General features: G+C 36.6%; 1 protein-coding gene across 5 annotated transcripts in view; it reads left to right on the forward strand.

The window, feature by feature from the left end:
* PTPRR (protein tyrosine phosphatase receptor type R) overlaps positions 1-15285 on the forward strand; it is a 268355-nt gene that overhangs the window by 225193 nt on the left and 27877 nt on the right. For all 5 annotated transcript variants that reach the window (XM_061129965.1, XM_061129956.1, XM_061129968.1 and 2 more), the window contains 3 exons: positions 896-975; positions 1408-1545; positions 14825-14935. In XM_061129965.1, coding sequence (XP_060985948.1) covers positions 896-975; positions 1408-1545; positions 14825-14935 — 329 coding nt within the window. The remainder of the gene's footprint in view (positions 1-895; positions 976-1407; positions 1546-14824; positions 14936-15285) is intronic.

The raw sequence follows: 15285 nt of genomic DNA on the forward strand, positions 1-15285 counted from the left end.
TAAGCAATTTTGGGGTTGAGTTCCCAGTAAATCATATACATCATAGGCATTATAAAAACTGAAGGAAGTGGGCTTCTTTTCAAGTGTGAGTGGTTTAGGCCATTTGTGGAAACTTTTAATAATCAGTGGATACTGAAAAGAAATAGTTTTCTCGTCCCCTTTGCTATGAAAAGAGACAAACCTAGAAGAAAAGCGTTCTTTTAACTCTTTCTAATTGAAATTAATTCTGATATTAAACCCACTCTGAGCCACATATCAAGTAGAAATCACGAAAGATGTAAAAGTTAATTAAAGACAGCCTTTGTTCTCAAGGGGCTCATAGTAATCCATTGAGGGCAAGCAAGAATCGAAGCACTTAAAATACAAGATATTAAATACTAAAATAAAATTCAAGCAGCCTGAGCAAAGAAAGGAATGCCTAATTCTGCCAGGAAGACAAGGAAGGAAGTATCTCTTGAACTGAGCCCTGAAGAATGAGGACGACTTGCCCATGCAGAGACGTCAGGGAAACAATATGCACAAAAACATAGAATCTGCAAGAATGTGGAGTAGTTGGGAGATTGCCCTTGGCCCTTGTGACTAGAGTATGTACTCTATGTACACACAGAAGAGTGATGATAGATACATGCATGCTCAGTCATGTCTGACTCTTTGTAGCCCTATGGACTGTACCCCGCCAGGATCCTCTGTCCATGGGATTATCCAGGCAAGAATACTGGAGTGGATTGCCCTTCCCTTCTCCAGGGGATCTTCCTGACCCAGGGGTGGAACCTAGGTCTCCTGCATTGCAGGCAGATTCTTTACCATCTGAGCCACCAGGGAAGCCCCACTGACATTCTAAGAAACTTAAAAGAGTAAATCTGGTTAACCTATTCTTTCTTGTTTTCTTCATTAGATCCCCTCAGTAGAGTATGTTTAAGACCAAAAAATGTAACTGATTCATTGAGCACTTACATCAATGCTAATTATATTAGGGTAAGTAAATAAACCTAATTTTCTTTCTGATAAGCATGTCGATTTACTATCTGGAATTGTTGGGTTTTTTTTTTTTTCACCCCTCAGAATAGATTAATTTTGATTTAACTTGGTTGCTAGCAAGTTTTGTTTTGCTTGCTTGGTCATAATCAATGTTGGTAGGTCTTCCTTTCCTGTGTGTCTGTGGCCGGAGTGCTCCCTCTGAGGTGCTCTGGGGAGGATTAAGCTTCACAACCCTCAGCACCATGTGCTATGATTGACTTGTTGAGAGAACAACCACAAGAATGGTGGTGCTAGAATCAATGAAGCCTCAAAAGTCTGTGTAGCTTTTGGACCTGCAGAGTTGCTTTGTTTTGAAGATCTTTCACCTAAACTTTCAGTGCAAGGCATGGACTTCAAAGCCAACATTTTTTCTTTTTTTTCTCAAACTAGGGCTACAGTGGCAAAGAGAAAGCATTCATCGCCACACAGGGCCCCATGATCAACACCGTGAATGATTTCTGGCAGATGGTTTGGCAGGAGGACAGTCCCGTGATTGTTATGATCACAAAACTCAAGGAAAAAAATGAGGTATGACCTTTTCCCAAGTGCAGAACAGTGTATTTTTTCTGTTGCTCTAGAACAGAGATTGTTTAAGGAAAATTACCATATACTTCCTAACAAATTTAAGATGTTAAGACATTGAAAGGCTAGGTCAGTTTATGCTCCCAAAAAATGGTAATTGGTGTCCTATGAATGATAGGTTTCTTTCAGTGAAATCAATGTGCTTGGCATACACCATTCACATTTGTATCCATATATCTATGTAAGGAAATGAGGGGCCCTGAATCACCACTCTGATTTATAACAGGGAAATAAAAAATTGTTCATTTACATCATGAGCAATTTTTGAGCACCTCTAAGTGACAGATACTGTTTTATTTACTTAGTATTTATTTATGGCTATGCTGGGTCTTCATTGCTACACGGGCTTTTCTCTGGTTGTGGAGAGCAGGGGCTACTCTCTAGTTGCGGTTTGTGGGCTTCTCACCATGGACAGAGGAGCCTGGCGGGTTACAATCCACAGGATCGCAGAGTCGGACACAACTGAGCTACTAACACGCACACACACAATGCGCTGGCTTCTCTTGCGGTGGAGCGCGGGCTCTAGGGTCCTCAGCCTCCAGTAGCTGCAACTTGTGGGCTCAAGAGCGCAGACTCAGTAGTTGTGGTACATGGGCTTTGTTGCTTCACAGCATGGGGGGTCTCCCTGGACCAGGGATTAAATCCACATCTCCTACATTTGGCAGGTGAGTTCTTTACCACTTAGCCACCAGGAAAGCCCCAGATACTATTTGAGTCGCTGGCAGTTTATTACTAAACAAACACAAAGATTCCTGCCCTTGGTAGATTTTAACTTTCTAGTGAGGGGCAGACAGACAACAAGCAAGAAGCAGAATTTCATAAGAATATAGCATATTAGATGGGATAAATGCTGTAGGAAAAAGAGTAGAGTGGGATAAGGGGACTGGGTGTCTGAGCCGTAGGGAGCAGTAGGAGAAGAGTAAGCTGCAATATTATACAGGGGCTGGGGGATACATCTCACTGAGAAAGTGAAATTTGCAGAAAGATTTGAAGTTAACCAAACCAAACGACTTTCTCAATATTTTCATAAAACAAAATCCAAGAAAGAGACAAAATTAGATCCCACTCCAAACTAGTAAACTTTTCTAAGGATCTAGCTTATAGAATATGCTTTCTGTATTTTGCATCATAAAAATAAAACTGTGTAATTCCCAAAGAGTGCTATCCTAGGCACTGCCTGCATTTCATGACATCCTATTGAGATAATTTACAGTCTGATTTTAGCCAGCATTTGTGCTTGTTTTCTGATCAAAATTACTAAGCCCACATCTCACCCTGACAATAAGAATTTAAGAAAATGGAAATTTCTCTTTTACTCCTTTGGTGAGTTGCAACCACCGACCACAGTATAACCATGCTGCTAATGCAGAAAACTCGGGTCCACAAACAACAACTTAAAGTTCTTTTAAAGTTTTGTTGTTTTCTTCCATTTTTGCTACAATAGACAAAGAATCTTTTTCTGAAATTTATCCTGGGGGAAAAAAAGTATATTTTTGGCCAGTAGATGAAGTTATATACTACATTAGCTATATGCTTACTAAATAAATGCATTTCTATGAATCTTATATGAAAGCCTAAAGTGGCATAATAAAATAATCCCTAATAGTCTTAGCTATTTCACCCAATATCAATTTGTCAACGTAATAAACCACTGACAAGTCCTGCACAGTTGTTTAATATCTATGACAATTTATCTTCATGGCAGGAAAAAAATTCTTCAAGTTATAAAGGTATATTCTCTGTGTATTTATACTCATGTACATATACATAGAACTTATATAATATAGCAAGCTAGATAATCTGAAAAACCAGTCATACTGAGTGAAATATAAGATGGCATGCATAGCAGAGCTTGGGGGAGAAAGTAAATACTAGTAGTCAAAAACTGAATAAAATGCATAAAACCAGAGAATTACAGGTTACTTGTGTTTTCATGGTAATACAAGAACTGGAGACAAAGCCTTGGGCTTGCAGGAGCCAGGACTTAGAACTGAGACCTTCCATGAAGTGAGCACCTGCAAGGGCTATACCTTCAGTGAAAGGGTGAACCACAAAAATAAACCTGCCTACCAAAATAGGATTATAACAGGAAATTAATCTATCAAAGTCTGGCCTTCTCATGGGATCAGTAGGAAGGTACTCTTGAGTATTCAGAATTCAAAAACCAGGAAGCACCAAGTGGTAAGTAATTAATATAAAATAGTAATTTTTAATGTATATAAATCATTTATAAATTAGTTTATATTCATTTAATTAAAAAATTAAAAGTAATACTGCATTGGTATGGCACTTTACAAAAACAAAATCTTCAGCTATCTGCACAGCAAACACTACACAGAATTTCAAAGGAAAAAGCCCAGCAAATATAAACTCAGAAGTCAAACTTCTGAGACACACATGTAAATAACCAACATAAGTAAAAAGCAGAAACAACAAATAGTAGAAATAGACCTATGAGAAATTGAAACAATAGAAACTATAAATACAGGCTTTTTTTATAATTAAACATACAAAATATAAAATTAAAAAACTTGACAAAAGAACAATTTACTATCAAAAAAGACTAGGAAGATTTAAAAACAAACCAAAGAGGCCTAGAAATAAATATTATACAGACGTTAAAGTGAAAAAACTTCATGAGAAAAGTTGATTGGCAAGCTGGACACAGTTGAATAAATAATTACTGGATTAAAAAGCAGAGCTAAGGAAGTTACCTAGAAGATCAATATGACCAAAAATGTGAAATAGAGTTTCAAAGGACAGTATTTAGATGTCCAAATATGTCTAATGGATATTTTAGAAGAAAAGGGAGAATATGAAAAAAGAAGTAATATTTGGCTAGGTATTTTCCAAAATTGGTAAAAGACTTGATCTCTCACAGTAAATCCTAGACTGGATAAATAAAATAAATCTACAACTAGACACATCTGTGGAATTGAAAAACACTGCAGAGATTGTTTTAACAACCAGAATGACTAACAATTGGCTTCTCAACAGTAAGAGCAGAAGCCAAAAATCAGCAGAATAATACCCACAAAGGAATGAGAGGAAATCACAGACACCTTAGAACTCATACAAGATTTAGCAATGCTTCCTAGATCTGAATAGACTGAACTACTCCTGCCCACTTTGGTTGGAATTGCCATTTTCTGAATAGATTGTCATGATGTGTTTTCTCAAAGAACATGCATACCTTTATTAGTTCTATTTTTTTTATTAAAAATAAAATCATGCAAAATTGACATAGAAAAAGCACTGTGATTTATGCGATTACATAAATATAAGGATGTAAATGTTTTGAAACAAGTTTTCTTTCCACTGAAAACATTATTTGTTGCATATTTATTAAGGATTAATACTTGGCAAAACATATATCCCACAAGGATTGGAGAATAGGTTTAGTAACTGTGTAAGATAATTTTTGTTGTCCTGAGCATTTCATTCCTCAAATGCTATATTTGTTTCCTTAGACAAAAAGACAGAGATATGCCAATGGTGCTTTAACTTGTTCTTGAGTCAGGTTTCATCAGGACAGGACAGAAGAAGCCAAGATTGTTGGTTAGTGAGCAAGAATTCCCTAGAAGTTAAGTAGGATGTGACATATTTTAAAGGCCAACAGAGATAATATGAATAATTGGCGGATATGCCAAAGCCCTAAGAGACAGTTATATTCTTCCCTTCTGTCCCCAAGATCAAAATTTGTCATTCTAAGAGAACTGCTGCATGAGATAAATGTGTATTTCAAAGTGACACTGAGTTGGTTAACTGACAGTGCTCAGACATCTCCATTCTGAATGTGAATGTGCAAAGAAATAGACCCCATCTAAACCTGAAGCTAACCTGTGCCTTTCCCAGGTGGCACCATTGGTAAAGAACCCACCTGCCAATGCGGGAGATAGACAGGGTTGGATTCCTGGGTCAGGAAGATTCCCTGGGTCGAGAAGATCCCTTGGAGAAGGAAATGGCAACCCACTCCAGTATTCTTGCCTGGAGAATTCCATGGACAGAGGAGCCTGGTGGGATACAGTCCATGGGGTCACAAAGAGTCAGACACAGCGGAAGCAACTTAGCACACAGATCTGTTGGTACCATGCTCAGAGTTCTTGTTCTCCAGAGGAGAGTCAAGTAGATCTGTTGAAAGCCAGAATTTTTGAAAAAATAATGGCCACATAGAGGACGACTGAGGTTTTTATTTTTCACTTTGGCTGCATAATTCAGAAATTGAAGAGGTATTATTTTTTCTTACCATTTTTAGCCTCCTGCCTTTTTAAATGTCTGAGATATATCTTCTGGAAATATCAAAGTAAATATTGATACATTATGTTACACTTCTGTGTGTAATTTGCTACATGTATTTTCCTGTGGCCAGGCATATTCCAAATATTGCAATAAAGATTTTGACTTCTGTTATTATTAATTGCTCATTAAATTAAAATGAAAATTCCTTTCCATCCAGATTCTCTAAAGATGTACAAAGAATACTGTGAAAGAAACTTTGATGTTTTACAAATCAAAATGATACTGGAAAGTCTGGCTCAAAAGAAATAGGCAGTAGACTTCACACTGCCAGGAAGATGCTGTTTACCAAAAATGTGCCAACTTTCAATTGTGTTAAGTGTCATTGTTCGAAATAGACAAAAATCATTTCCTCAAAAAATATGTGAGGGTGGAGTTATCTTTAGAAATTCCCAGGCTTTGTATTTTCATGAACCTTCCTACTTTCTAATAAATAAAGAAAAGAAAAAAAGAAGAATTGCCAGCTCTTATTCAACAATGTTCTCATAGTTACTTTATTAAATAAGAATAGACAAAAAATTTTTAAATAAAGCTGACAAATCAGTTCTCATCTATCGTGAGAAAGGAGAAGCAATTTTTATTGCTGGTAAGTTTGATTTCTTCATTTAGGTAAATCTCAAGGAAGGAATTCCTCCTGAAAGAAATAAAACATTGAAAACACAGTGTTCAAACTTTTAACATGAACTATTGCTAAACTAGAGAAGACACAGCAGCTAAAACCTGAAAAGCTAGAGTTAGATCAGTATAAACAGCATTTCTATGTTTCCAAAGTCCTCCAACTAGCTCAGACTTTCCTCTAGGAAAGAAGTGGCTATGAATGTTGGTCATATTATGTGTATGGTGGAAGATATTTTCCACCGACTGCCATTTGTTGAATGTATATAGTAAGCACAGTTCATATGTTAATTCAGTATATTTTCACTCTATCTCTACAAAGCAAGATTTACTATACCTATGTTATGGATGAGAAATGAAGGTCAGAGGTTGAATCATTTGCCTATAGTCTCAAAGTTAGTAAGTGATGGAGTCCCAATTTTAGTCCAGGTTTATTTGATTCCAAAGCTCATGTACTCGTCATGCTCCAACATAATAAATGGGCTAAATAAGGATGTAAAGTAAAGTGTTAGTTGCTCAGTCGTGTCTGACTCATTGTGATCCCATGAACTGTAGTCCACCAGGCTCCTCTGTCCGTGGGATTCTCCAGGCAGGAATACTGGAGTGGGTTGCCATGCCCTTCTCCAGGGGATCTTCCCAACCCAGGGATCAAATCCAGGTCTCCCACATTGCAGGCAGATACTTTACCATCTGAGCCACCTGGGAAGCCCATAAATAAGGATGCAAGACATTAAAAGACAAAGTACCCACGGTTGCCTTCAAGGAGGAGTAAGACACCGAATTATCTTTCATGAAGTGAGGGCATTACTTGGCGATCTGGCCTAACAAAATACTTCTCTCAAGTACTTAACACTGCCATGCTCTGTCTTAATATTTACATCTTTCATCTGAGTTCAGCTATGTGACTTAAATACTTAAAAACCCTATTTTGCCCATTGGCCTGTTCAGCACTTTGCAAGAGGTTTAACCTCAAAAAGCAAAATAAAGAAATCGTATTTTAAGTATTCCCCAATTTCATTCTCTTCCTTTCTCTAACTGATAAAATTATGGATAAGATTATTTTAATTACATTTCTTTGTCCAAATAGCCCTTATGGTGCCTTACAGTTTTTCAGTAGGGACCTACAGAGTAAGTAGGTGCACAAGGAACATAAATCTGGCAAAGCAATAGCAGACAGAGGCAGACACGACCCCACAGAGCATGCTGAGCAGTTTGGTGTGGTTTGAGCATAGTAGGGAGTGAAGGGAGATGGGCCTAGAATGTTACATTTTGCTGAAGAACATAGAGAATGAAAGACAGTTCTTTGTATATTCTGCTTTTAACATTACGAGTGTTCTCCATATTATTAATAACTCAGCAAAAACATGATTTTAAGTGACTGCTAGAATTTCACTGTATGGATGCTAAAATGTATGTAATCATTTCCTTATTAATAGATAAAGTCATTTCTAGTCTTTTTATCCACATCTTTCATTATTAATTTATATTTTTAGCTGTGAAATGACCTGACTAAATGACAAGAACTTTTGAAAAAATATATTCCCAATGTGTTTCCCAGAAATATATCTAACTGTATCATCATCTTTGGGCTTCCCTGTGGCTCAGGTGGTAAAGAATATGCCTGCAATGTGGAGACCCAGGTTTGATCCCTGGATTGGGAAGATCCCATGGAGAAGGGAATGGCAACCCACTGCAGTGTTCTTGCCCGGAGAATCCCATGTATGGAGGAGCCTGGAGGGCTAAGTTCCATAGGGTGGCAAGGAGTCAGAGATGACTAAAGTGACTAAGCACTCCAATATTTTTGCTTGGGAAATTCCATAGACAGAAGAGCCTGGAGGGCTATAGTCCATGGAGCCACAAAGAGTCAGACATGACTGAGTAACTATCACTACACTACTGCCATTACCTTTAGCATCTAGAATTCTCCAGCTAACCTTGACGACTTTTAGTACTTAGTTCTTCTTTATAAAACATCCAGTGGTATGTGTGTATACATTCATTCAACAGATATTTATCAACTATCAACCATCAAGTATCAGTGTAGGCACTTGGATTATATCTTTATTGACAAAATAGTCAAAGATCCCTCTTTCATAGAGTTAGAATCTAAAAGAGGAGACACAGTAAACAAGAAACAAAAATTTAAAATATTAGATATAGGTACAGTGTTAGGTCTTATGAGGGGTGGAGAAAACATATGGTAGAGTAAGAGAGATGGAATACAGTTTATACCAAGATCAGGAGATCATTTTAAAATGATATATGGCAACCTATAAGAATCTTATGAATTTATAGAAGTTAAGTAATAACTTAAGTCAAATCACAGCTACTATAGATGACTTTATTTAATTAAATACATCCAAAACAGGTGTTTTTTTTACAATATAAATATTAATCAAGTATATCCCATGTTTACGTTAAGTTTCATTATGAAATCTGATGGGTATTCAGATGGAAATGATCGGTTTGTAAGTAAATTGTAGTTAAAAATAAAGTAGATCTTTTTAAGCTGTACATTTAAAGAGAAAATAAATTTTCCTGATAAAATACTAGTAATTAAATGTTAATTATACTATGTTATATTCTAAGTCCATGAAATAAAAGTACATCTTCTCAACTATTATTAGCTAAAAAGATTAGAGTTTAAGTTAGATAATCTAGAAAGTTCATCAAATATACCTAGAAATTCTAGAAACTGGGCTGTTTGATCTTCCAAATAACTAATGTTTATTGAACACTAACAATGTGCTTAGAAATCAATCTTGACAGTAAGCTTATTTGTAAAACTCCATGAAAGAAGACCTTGAGGTCCAGGGCAGTTAAGCAACCTGCCCAGGCTAAATGCCCAGCAGCCTGACTCCCAGCTCCTCCCTCTCACATCTCTACATACCCTCCTCAAGTCATCCTCCTAGTTAGGGTGAGAAGGGAGAAAATTTCTGTCCAAGCAGTGATTGTGGCCAGAGAGCAGTATGTGGGATTGCTTACAGTCCTGGTTTAAAATCTCTAACCATTCTAAGAAGGAACGAGGAGAAGGATAAGCATTTTGACTTAGTTTAAAGAAAAAGTGTGAAGTCTGTTCATTCAAAGTAGTGGACAATTTGAAAGTGTGGATTGGAGCTGTGATTGGGGGAGTCATGCTCAAGTTAGAGGTCAGTCTGTGAAGCGTGGGGTGGACAAGAGGATTCACTCTTTGTACCAAGCATGCAAATAAATGAGCAAAGTCCCATAGTCAGAGTGTCTGTCAACAAGGTCAGGGAGGGTCATGTTGAAGGAGAGTGGAGACCCATTGACTGGTATTCAGCTGTTCTGGAGGATCAGAATTAGATATTTGGTTTCTAGAGAAGCAGCCTGACCCAGCACTGCCCAGCACTGCCCAGCAGCCTCAGCTCATTTCCTGAATGACCGGGGGCTGGACAGTTATGCTGCACAAGCAATTAAGAGTGGCCAGGAATTCTGAGGCTGACAGTCCCTAAGAAAAATTACTCACTGTTCTTTCAAACATGCTTACATTCCAGATATAATTTGGCACCCTAATTTTTAATTCAGCTGTTCTCCATTCAATTGCTGTAACTTGCTTTATTTCTAGCTATAGTTAGAAGCCCTCTTATTTGACACATATAATCCAAAAACGTCAGAGTGGAGACGCAAACACAGCAAAAAGCTCTTTTATTTTGTCCTAAAACAGGTACAGTTGTTCCTATTCAGATTTGTTCATTATTTTATTATGGGACAGTCTTTTATTATTTTTAATATTGGCTCCAGGTGATGTAGTTTGTGTAATTCCTGCCCTTTATATATCATTAAAATGTCCCATTTCAGTTTCTTTAAAATGAGAGAACATAGAAAAGTTTATAAAACCATACGAATGCAGAATTCTGTCTATATTTCCAAACTTTGCCCTTTCATAAGTCTCATTTGTACCTGATTTGCATGCTGTTTTCTTTACTAATTCAATTCCCCGCCCCGCGTGAAAACCTAATTAACTCACACAATTATTTCATGGAAAAATTCTTTTTTTCTTCTTACCCTCATGTTTCATGAATTTATGTAAAGTTTCATTAAATGAATGCAGCTGTCCTTAAGAGGTTTGGATACAAATACCACTTACTAACATACAGCTCAGCAGACAGTGACAGAAGTACTGGACTTAGTAAGAGAGTGGATGGAGGGCATTCAGTGTTCCATTATCAGCATATTTTACAGAGGGAAGGAAGAGTATTGGTTAATGGTATAGAAAGAGTTTGTTATTGGAGCAGAAATCCAAACACAAAAGCTTGAGTTTATAAAGTGATATTTGCTCAAAGGGTCTTGGCTCTAAGAGGATGTTCCCTACCAAAACACCTGAGCTTCAGTATTCTTAGCTGTAACATTATAAAAAAAATAATAATAACAATAACAATATCTAGTCTCTGTTCTACTTAACATAAATGATCATGGAAGGGATTCAATGACATATTTTGGTGAAGATGCTTTTAATATTAAATTGCTGCATCTATGTTAGTAATATTCGGTGGAATACTAGGAATTAGAGTAACTAAAACCATAATTATTTTAGACAATCTGATCCATTCTCTTTTATGCAAATATAACCCAACTGCAACTAAGTATCTCTTTGTTTATTTACAGCCATTTCCTATGTGATGATACATCTTCAGCTCATAAAGCAAAAATCTCTTTGATTTTAAATGCATAGAATTTAAAAAGAAAGTGACTGAAAAATAGATTTTCTTTTCAGGCAACTAATATGCTAGCTAGACTTGCTTCTTCTTTATACACAAATAAACCTAATGTGGTGAGAGTGAGAGGGATGATCAAAGAAAAAAAAATAGATTATAAAAACATGGGTTTGCATTGCTTTGCACTGCATTCTATTTTTGCTGTAAACCACTGATGATTAAAAATTGGTTGATGTCCATGATCTTTACAGTCAAGGTTCACTAATTACTTGTTTTTACAAGAGACACATAACCTTCTGGAAACCTCTTTGTCCTCCAAATTATGAATTCTTGGAATTAATAGATAATTTTGCTGAAAGAATCGGCCCAGCTAACAGAATAGTGATGATTTGGGGTTATATTCTGCTACATAGCGTGCTATTTTGAATTACCCACAATTAGTGTGATTTCACAATATTATCTTTAAGAGAGCATTTTCCTTCCTTGCATTTTCCTTTTTCATATCATTGTTAACACCAAAATGAAAAAACCTGAAAAAGCTGCTCACAAAAATAATTCAAATGTGAACTGATGCCCTTAGAAACAACCACATTTGCAGCTCTCGCTCACCTCATATTCAAAAGCACCCACACTTATCTGGTCTCTTTTTCTACATCCTCCTTAAAGAGGAGGAAAATGTATTCAGTGTATAAAAATAAGCTATTGTATCTCAGAAAGGAGATGGGATGCTAATTAAGGGTTGTTTGAATGAACAAGTCACATTACATTGTCTACTGGGAGCCGGCTGCCAATTGCATTTTTGGTAAAGAGTCAAGAAAAACATTCAGGAGGGCCCCGGCAAGCTCAGGAGAGAAGCAAGCAGTGCTTCCATTTATCAAGTAGGTGCACAAGCCTGGACTGTATTGTTAAGAGTCAGGGTGCAAGCTGAGAGCTCCTGCCTGGCAGTTTTTCTTACCAGTTTCAAGAGCCACCTTCTCACTGAGGGGCCTGCTACTCAGGCCCGGTCCTGGACAATGGGGCACATATGCCTGACTGCTGGGCCACTGAATGCCTCCTTCTTTGTTCAATACCTTTTGCAAGATTCTTTGTCACTCTTCTTGGATTCATCCAGGAGGCATGGGTTTTAAGTCACACAATAGCCCGGGTCTTGCAGCGAAATAATTGATGCTCCATTGAAAGCAACCATGCAATTTGGTTAGTATGATTATCTTTAACAAATCGGGGAAATTTCAGACATTTGGCAATTCGTAAAGGAGGAGGGAAAGACATTGCTTTATCTTTTAAAGATTGCTATTTTTTTTTAATTTATTAAAATATAGTTGATTTACAGTGCTGTGTAAGTTTCAGGTGTACCATAAGGTGATTCAGTTATACAGATATATGTATGATTCTTTTTTAGATTATTTTCCATTAGAGGGTATTACAAGATGTTGAGTATAATTCCCTCTGCTAAAGGTTTCTCTGTTTTAAAATGTTAATGTTGTATTAGCCAGACTAAGCCTGATAGCCTTATTGCTTGATAGTCTTGGGGATGGAATGGCATGGAAATAGAGGTGAAAATGATTTACTTTGTTTGGAAAAGGACCAGAATGTAGAGGAGGCAAATGTATTTTTATGTAGTGGATGAAAAACAGTGATTCCACTAAATGAAGTGACTTCCTTGTGGCTCTGTCACATAGAGCATTTGGTACTTAGCATGATAGAGCCCCAGAGGTGTGTTTCTGATATGTTACATGTCTTTTCCTTTCGTTCTGTAATTCTGTAATTTTTTTTCTGTTGCTCTTTTAAATCTATAAGAACTTAACTATTTTTAAGTGTGGTCATATGTCTTTGATATAGATGTAAAGAAACAAGTGTCCTGAGGACTGAAAGGTCACTAACTGAAGGCAATAAGTGAAAGAATTTCTTTATCAATATCCATGTGTGTTTGAAAGAAAATGATGAATTCTATTTAAACAATATTTCTAAAATTAAATTACTTCCCTGGGCACTGAAGATAAAGCATTAACTTTCACACTTTTATTCTTAGACATTAAAATATGTGGTAAAAAAGTAATAGTTCTTTTGTGGTTGTTTAAAAGGCAAAAGAATAAATAATATGAGTTTATATGTATGTTAGAAACTCGTTTTGTAGTTTTTTAAATAATGTGATGATGTCATAAAAATAATATATTTGACGCATGATCTAATGCATATTTAAGTAATGATCGAATCAATGTAGATCAAAAACCCATCCCATAATCCAGTAGTTGCAAAATACAATAACAATAATAATAATATCAAGTTTTGAATGCTTACTGTATGCCTGGCTTTGTCCTAAGTGCTTTCCATGTATTAAATCTTGAGGAAACTGAGGCCAGAGAGAGCTTATGTTTCCTGTTTATGGACTCATAGATAAATGGTAGCACCAAAATTTGGTCCCAGGCTCTTTGACTCCAAAGCTTGCACCTTATCCATCATATTATGTTTTCTTACTTACAATATAATTGTTACTACTGCTATTAAACCCTTCAAAGAGGATCCTTGATAAAAATTTTAAAAATAATTTTGCTACACATTTATTTCAATGGATCCCACAGGTGAAAAGAAAATTGGTCCTGGAAAATACAACACCACAGATATATTAATGGCCATTATGTCTACTTTACATACAGGGGAGACTGCATTCTGTGACATGTAACACATTACAGATACTCTTGCTAGAGACATTAGTTTGATGAAGCAGGAAATGTGGGAAAATGTGAAAGTGTTAGTCACTCAGCTGTGTCTCACTCGTTGCGACCCCATGGACTGTATGTAGCCCGCCAGGCTCCTCTGTCCATGGAATTCTCCGGGTAAGAATACTGGAGTGGGTAGCCATTCCCTTCTTCAGGGGATCTTCTCAATCCAGGGATTGAACCCTTGTCTTCTGTACCGCAGGCAGATTCTTTACCATCTGAGCCATCAGGGAAGCCCCAAGCAAATGTGACTTGCCTCAATCATAGTGGGAGAACATTTTTTTTCCACCTTATTCATTGCATGATAAACTCTAATATTTGGATCTTAGTTTCCTAATTCTTAATTCAGTTCTGAATTAGCCCTTAATTTCTCTGTGGGGATTTGAGAAATTTTGCCTCAATTATTTTTTGTATGGGATTAACAGCAATAGTGTTGGTTTAAAAAAAAAATCTTGATTGACGTATAATTTATACTATACATACTATGGGCTTCCCAGGTGGCACTAGTGGTGAACAAACAAACAAAACAAACAAACAAACCTTCCTGCCAATGAAGGAGACAGAAGAAATGTGGGTTCTATCCCTGGGTCGGGAATATCCCCTGGAGGAGGAAATGGCAACCCACTTCAGTATTCTTGCCTGGAAAATCCCATGGACAGAGGAGCCTGGTGGGTTACAGTCCATAGGGCTGCAAAGAGTTGAACACAACTGAGCACCACATGCGTATATATGTATACTATAAAGTTTACCCATCTAAAATGTATAGTTCGGTGGTTTTAGCTCATTTACAGAATGTTTAAAATTGATACTTGATTTATTTTATTTAACTAAATAGAAACTTTTAAGATGCTTGAGTGAAAAATGCTTCAAGGCCAATGAAAACCGTTAATATATGCTGTGTTTTTCTTTCCCCTCCTCCAGAAATGTGTGCTTTATTGGCCAGAAAAGAGAGGAATATATGGAAAAGTTGAGGTTCTGGTTATCAGTGTAAATGAATGCGATAACTATACTGTTCGAAACCTTGTCTTAAAGGTAAGAATATGTAGCTGTAGCGGTCTACAAAGTGGAAGGTGTTAGAGGACTGCATTTTTATTTTGAACTTTTTTGTCCTCAGAACTGAAGATTCAATTTAAACAAGTTAAATAATGTCAAGATCAAGGGGAAATTATAATCACTCCCTTATGTATTTTGTTGTCAGCTACTATCACTCTGGAATAATTAATTTAAGTAGACATTAAAGAAATCCACTAAATAGGGTACTATGGTCTTTTAATTTGCATACATATAACACCTCTGATTTAACCTTTTGAACACCCTTAACTAAAGGACTAAAGGCTTGTGCTGGAGATGTTACCATGATTTCTTTTTTTAATGTCACTTTG

Source organism: Dama dama, chromosome 3 (genome assembly GCF_033118175.1).
Source record: "Dama dama isolate Ldn47 chromosome 3, ASM3311817v1, whole genome shotgun sequence".
In the NCBI taxonomy this organism is placed as follows: Eukaryota; Metazoa; Chordata; class Mammalia; order Artiodactyla; family Cervidae; genus Dama; species Dama dama.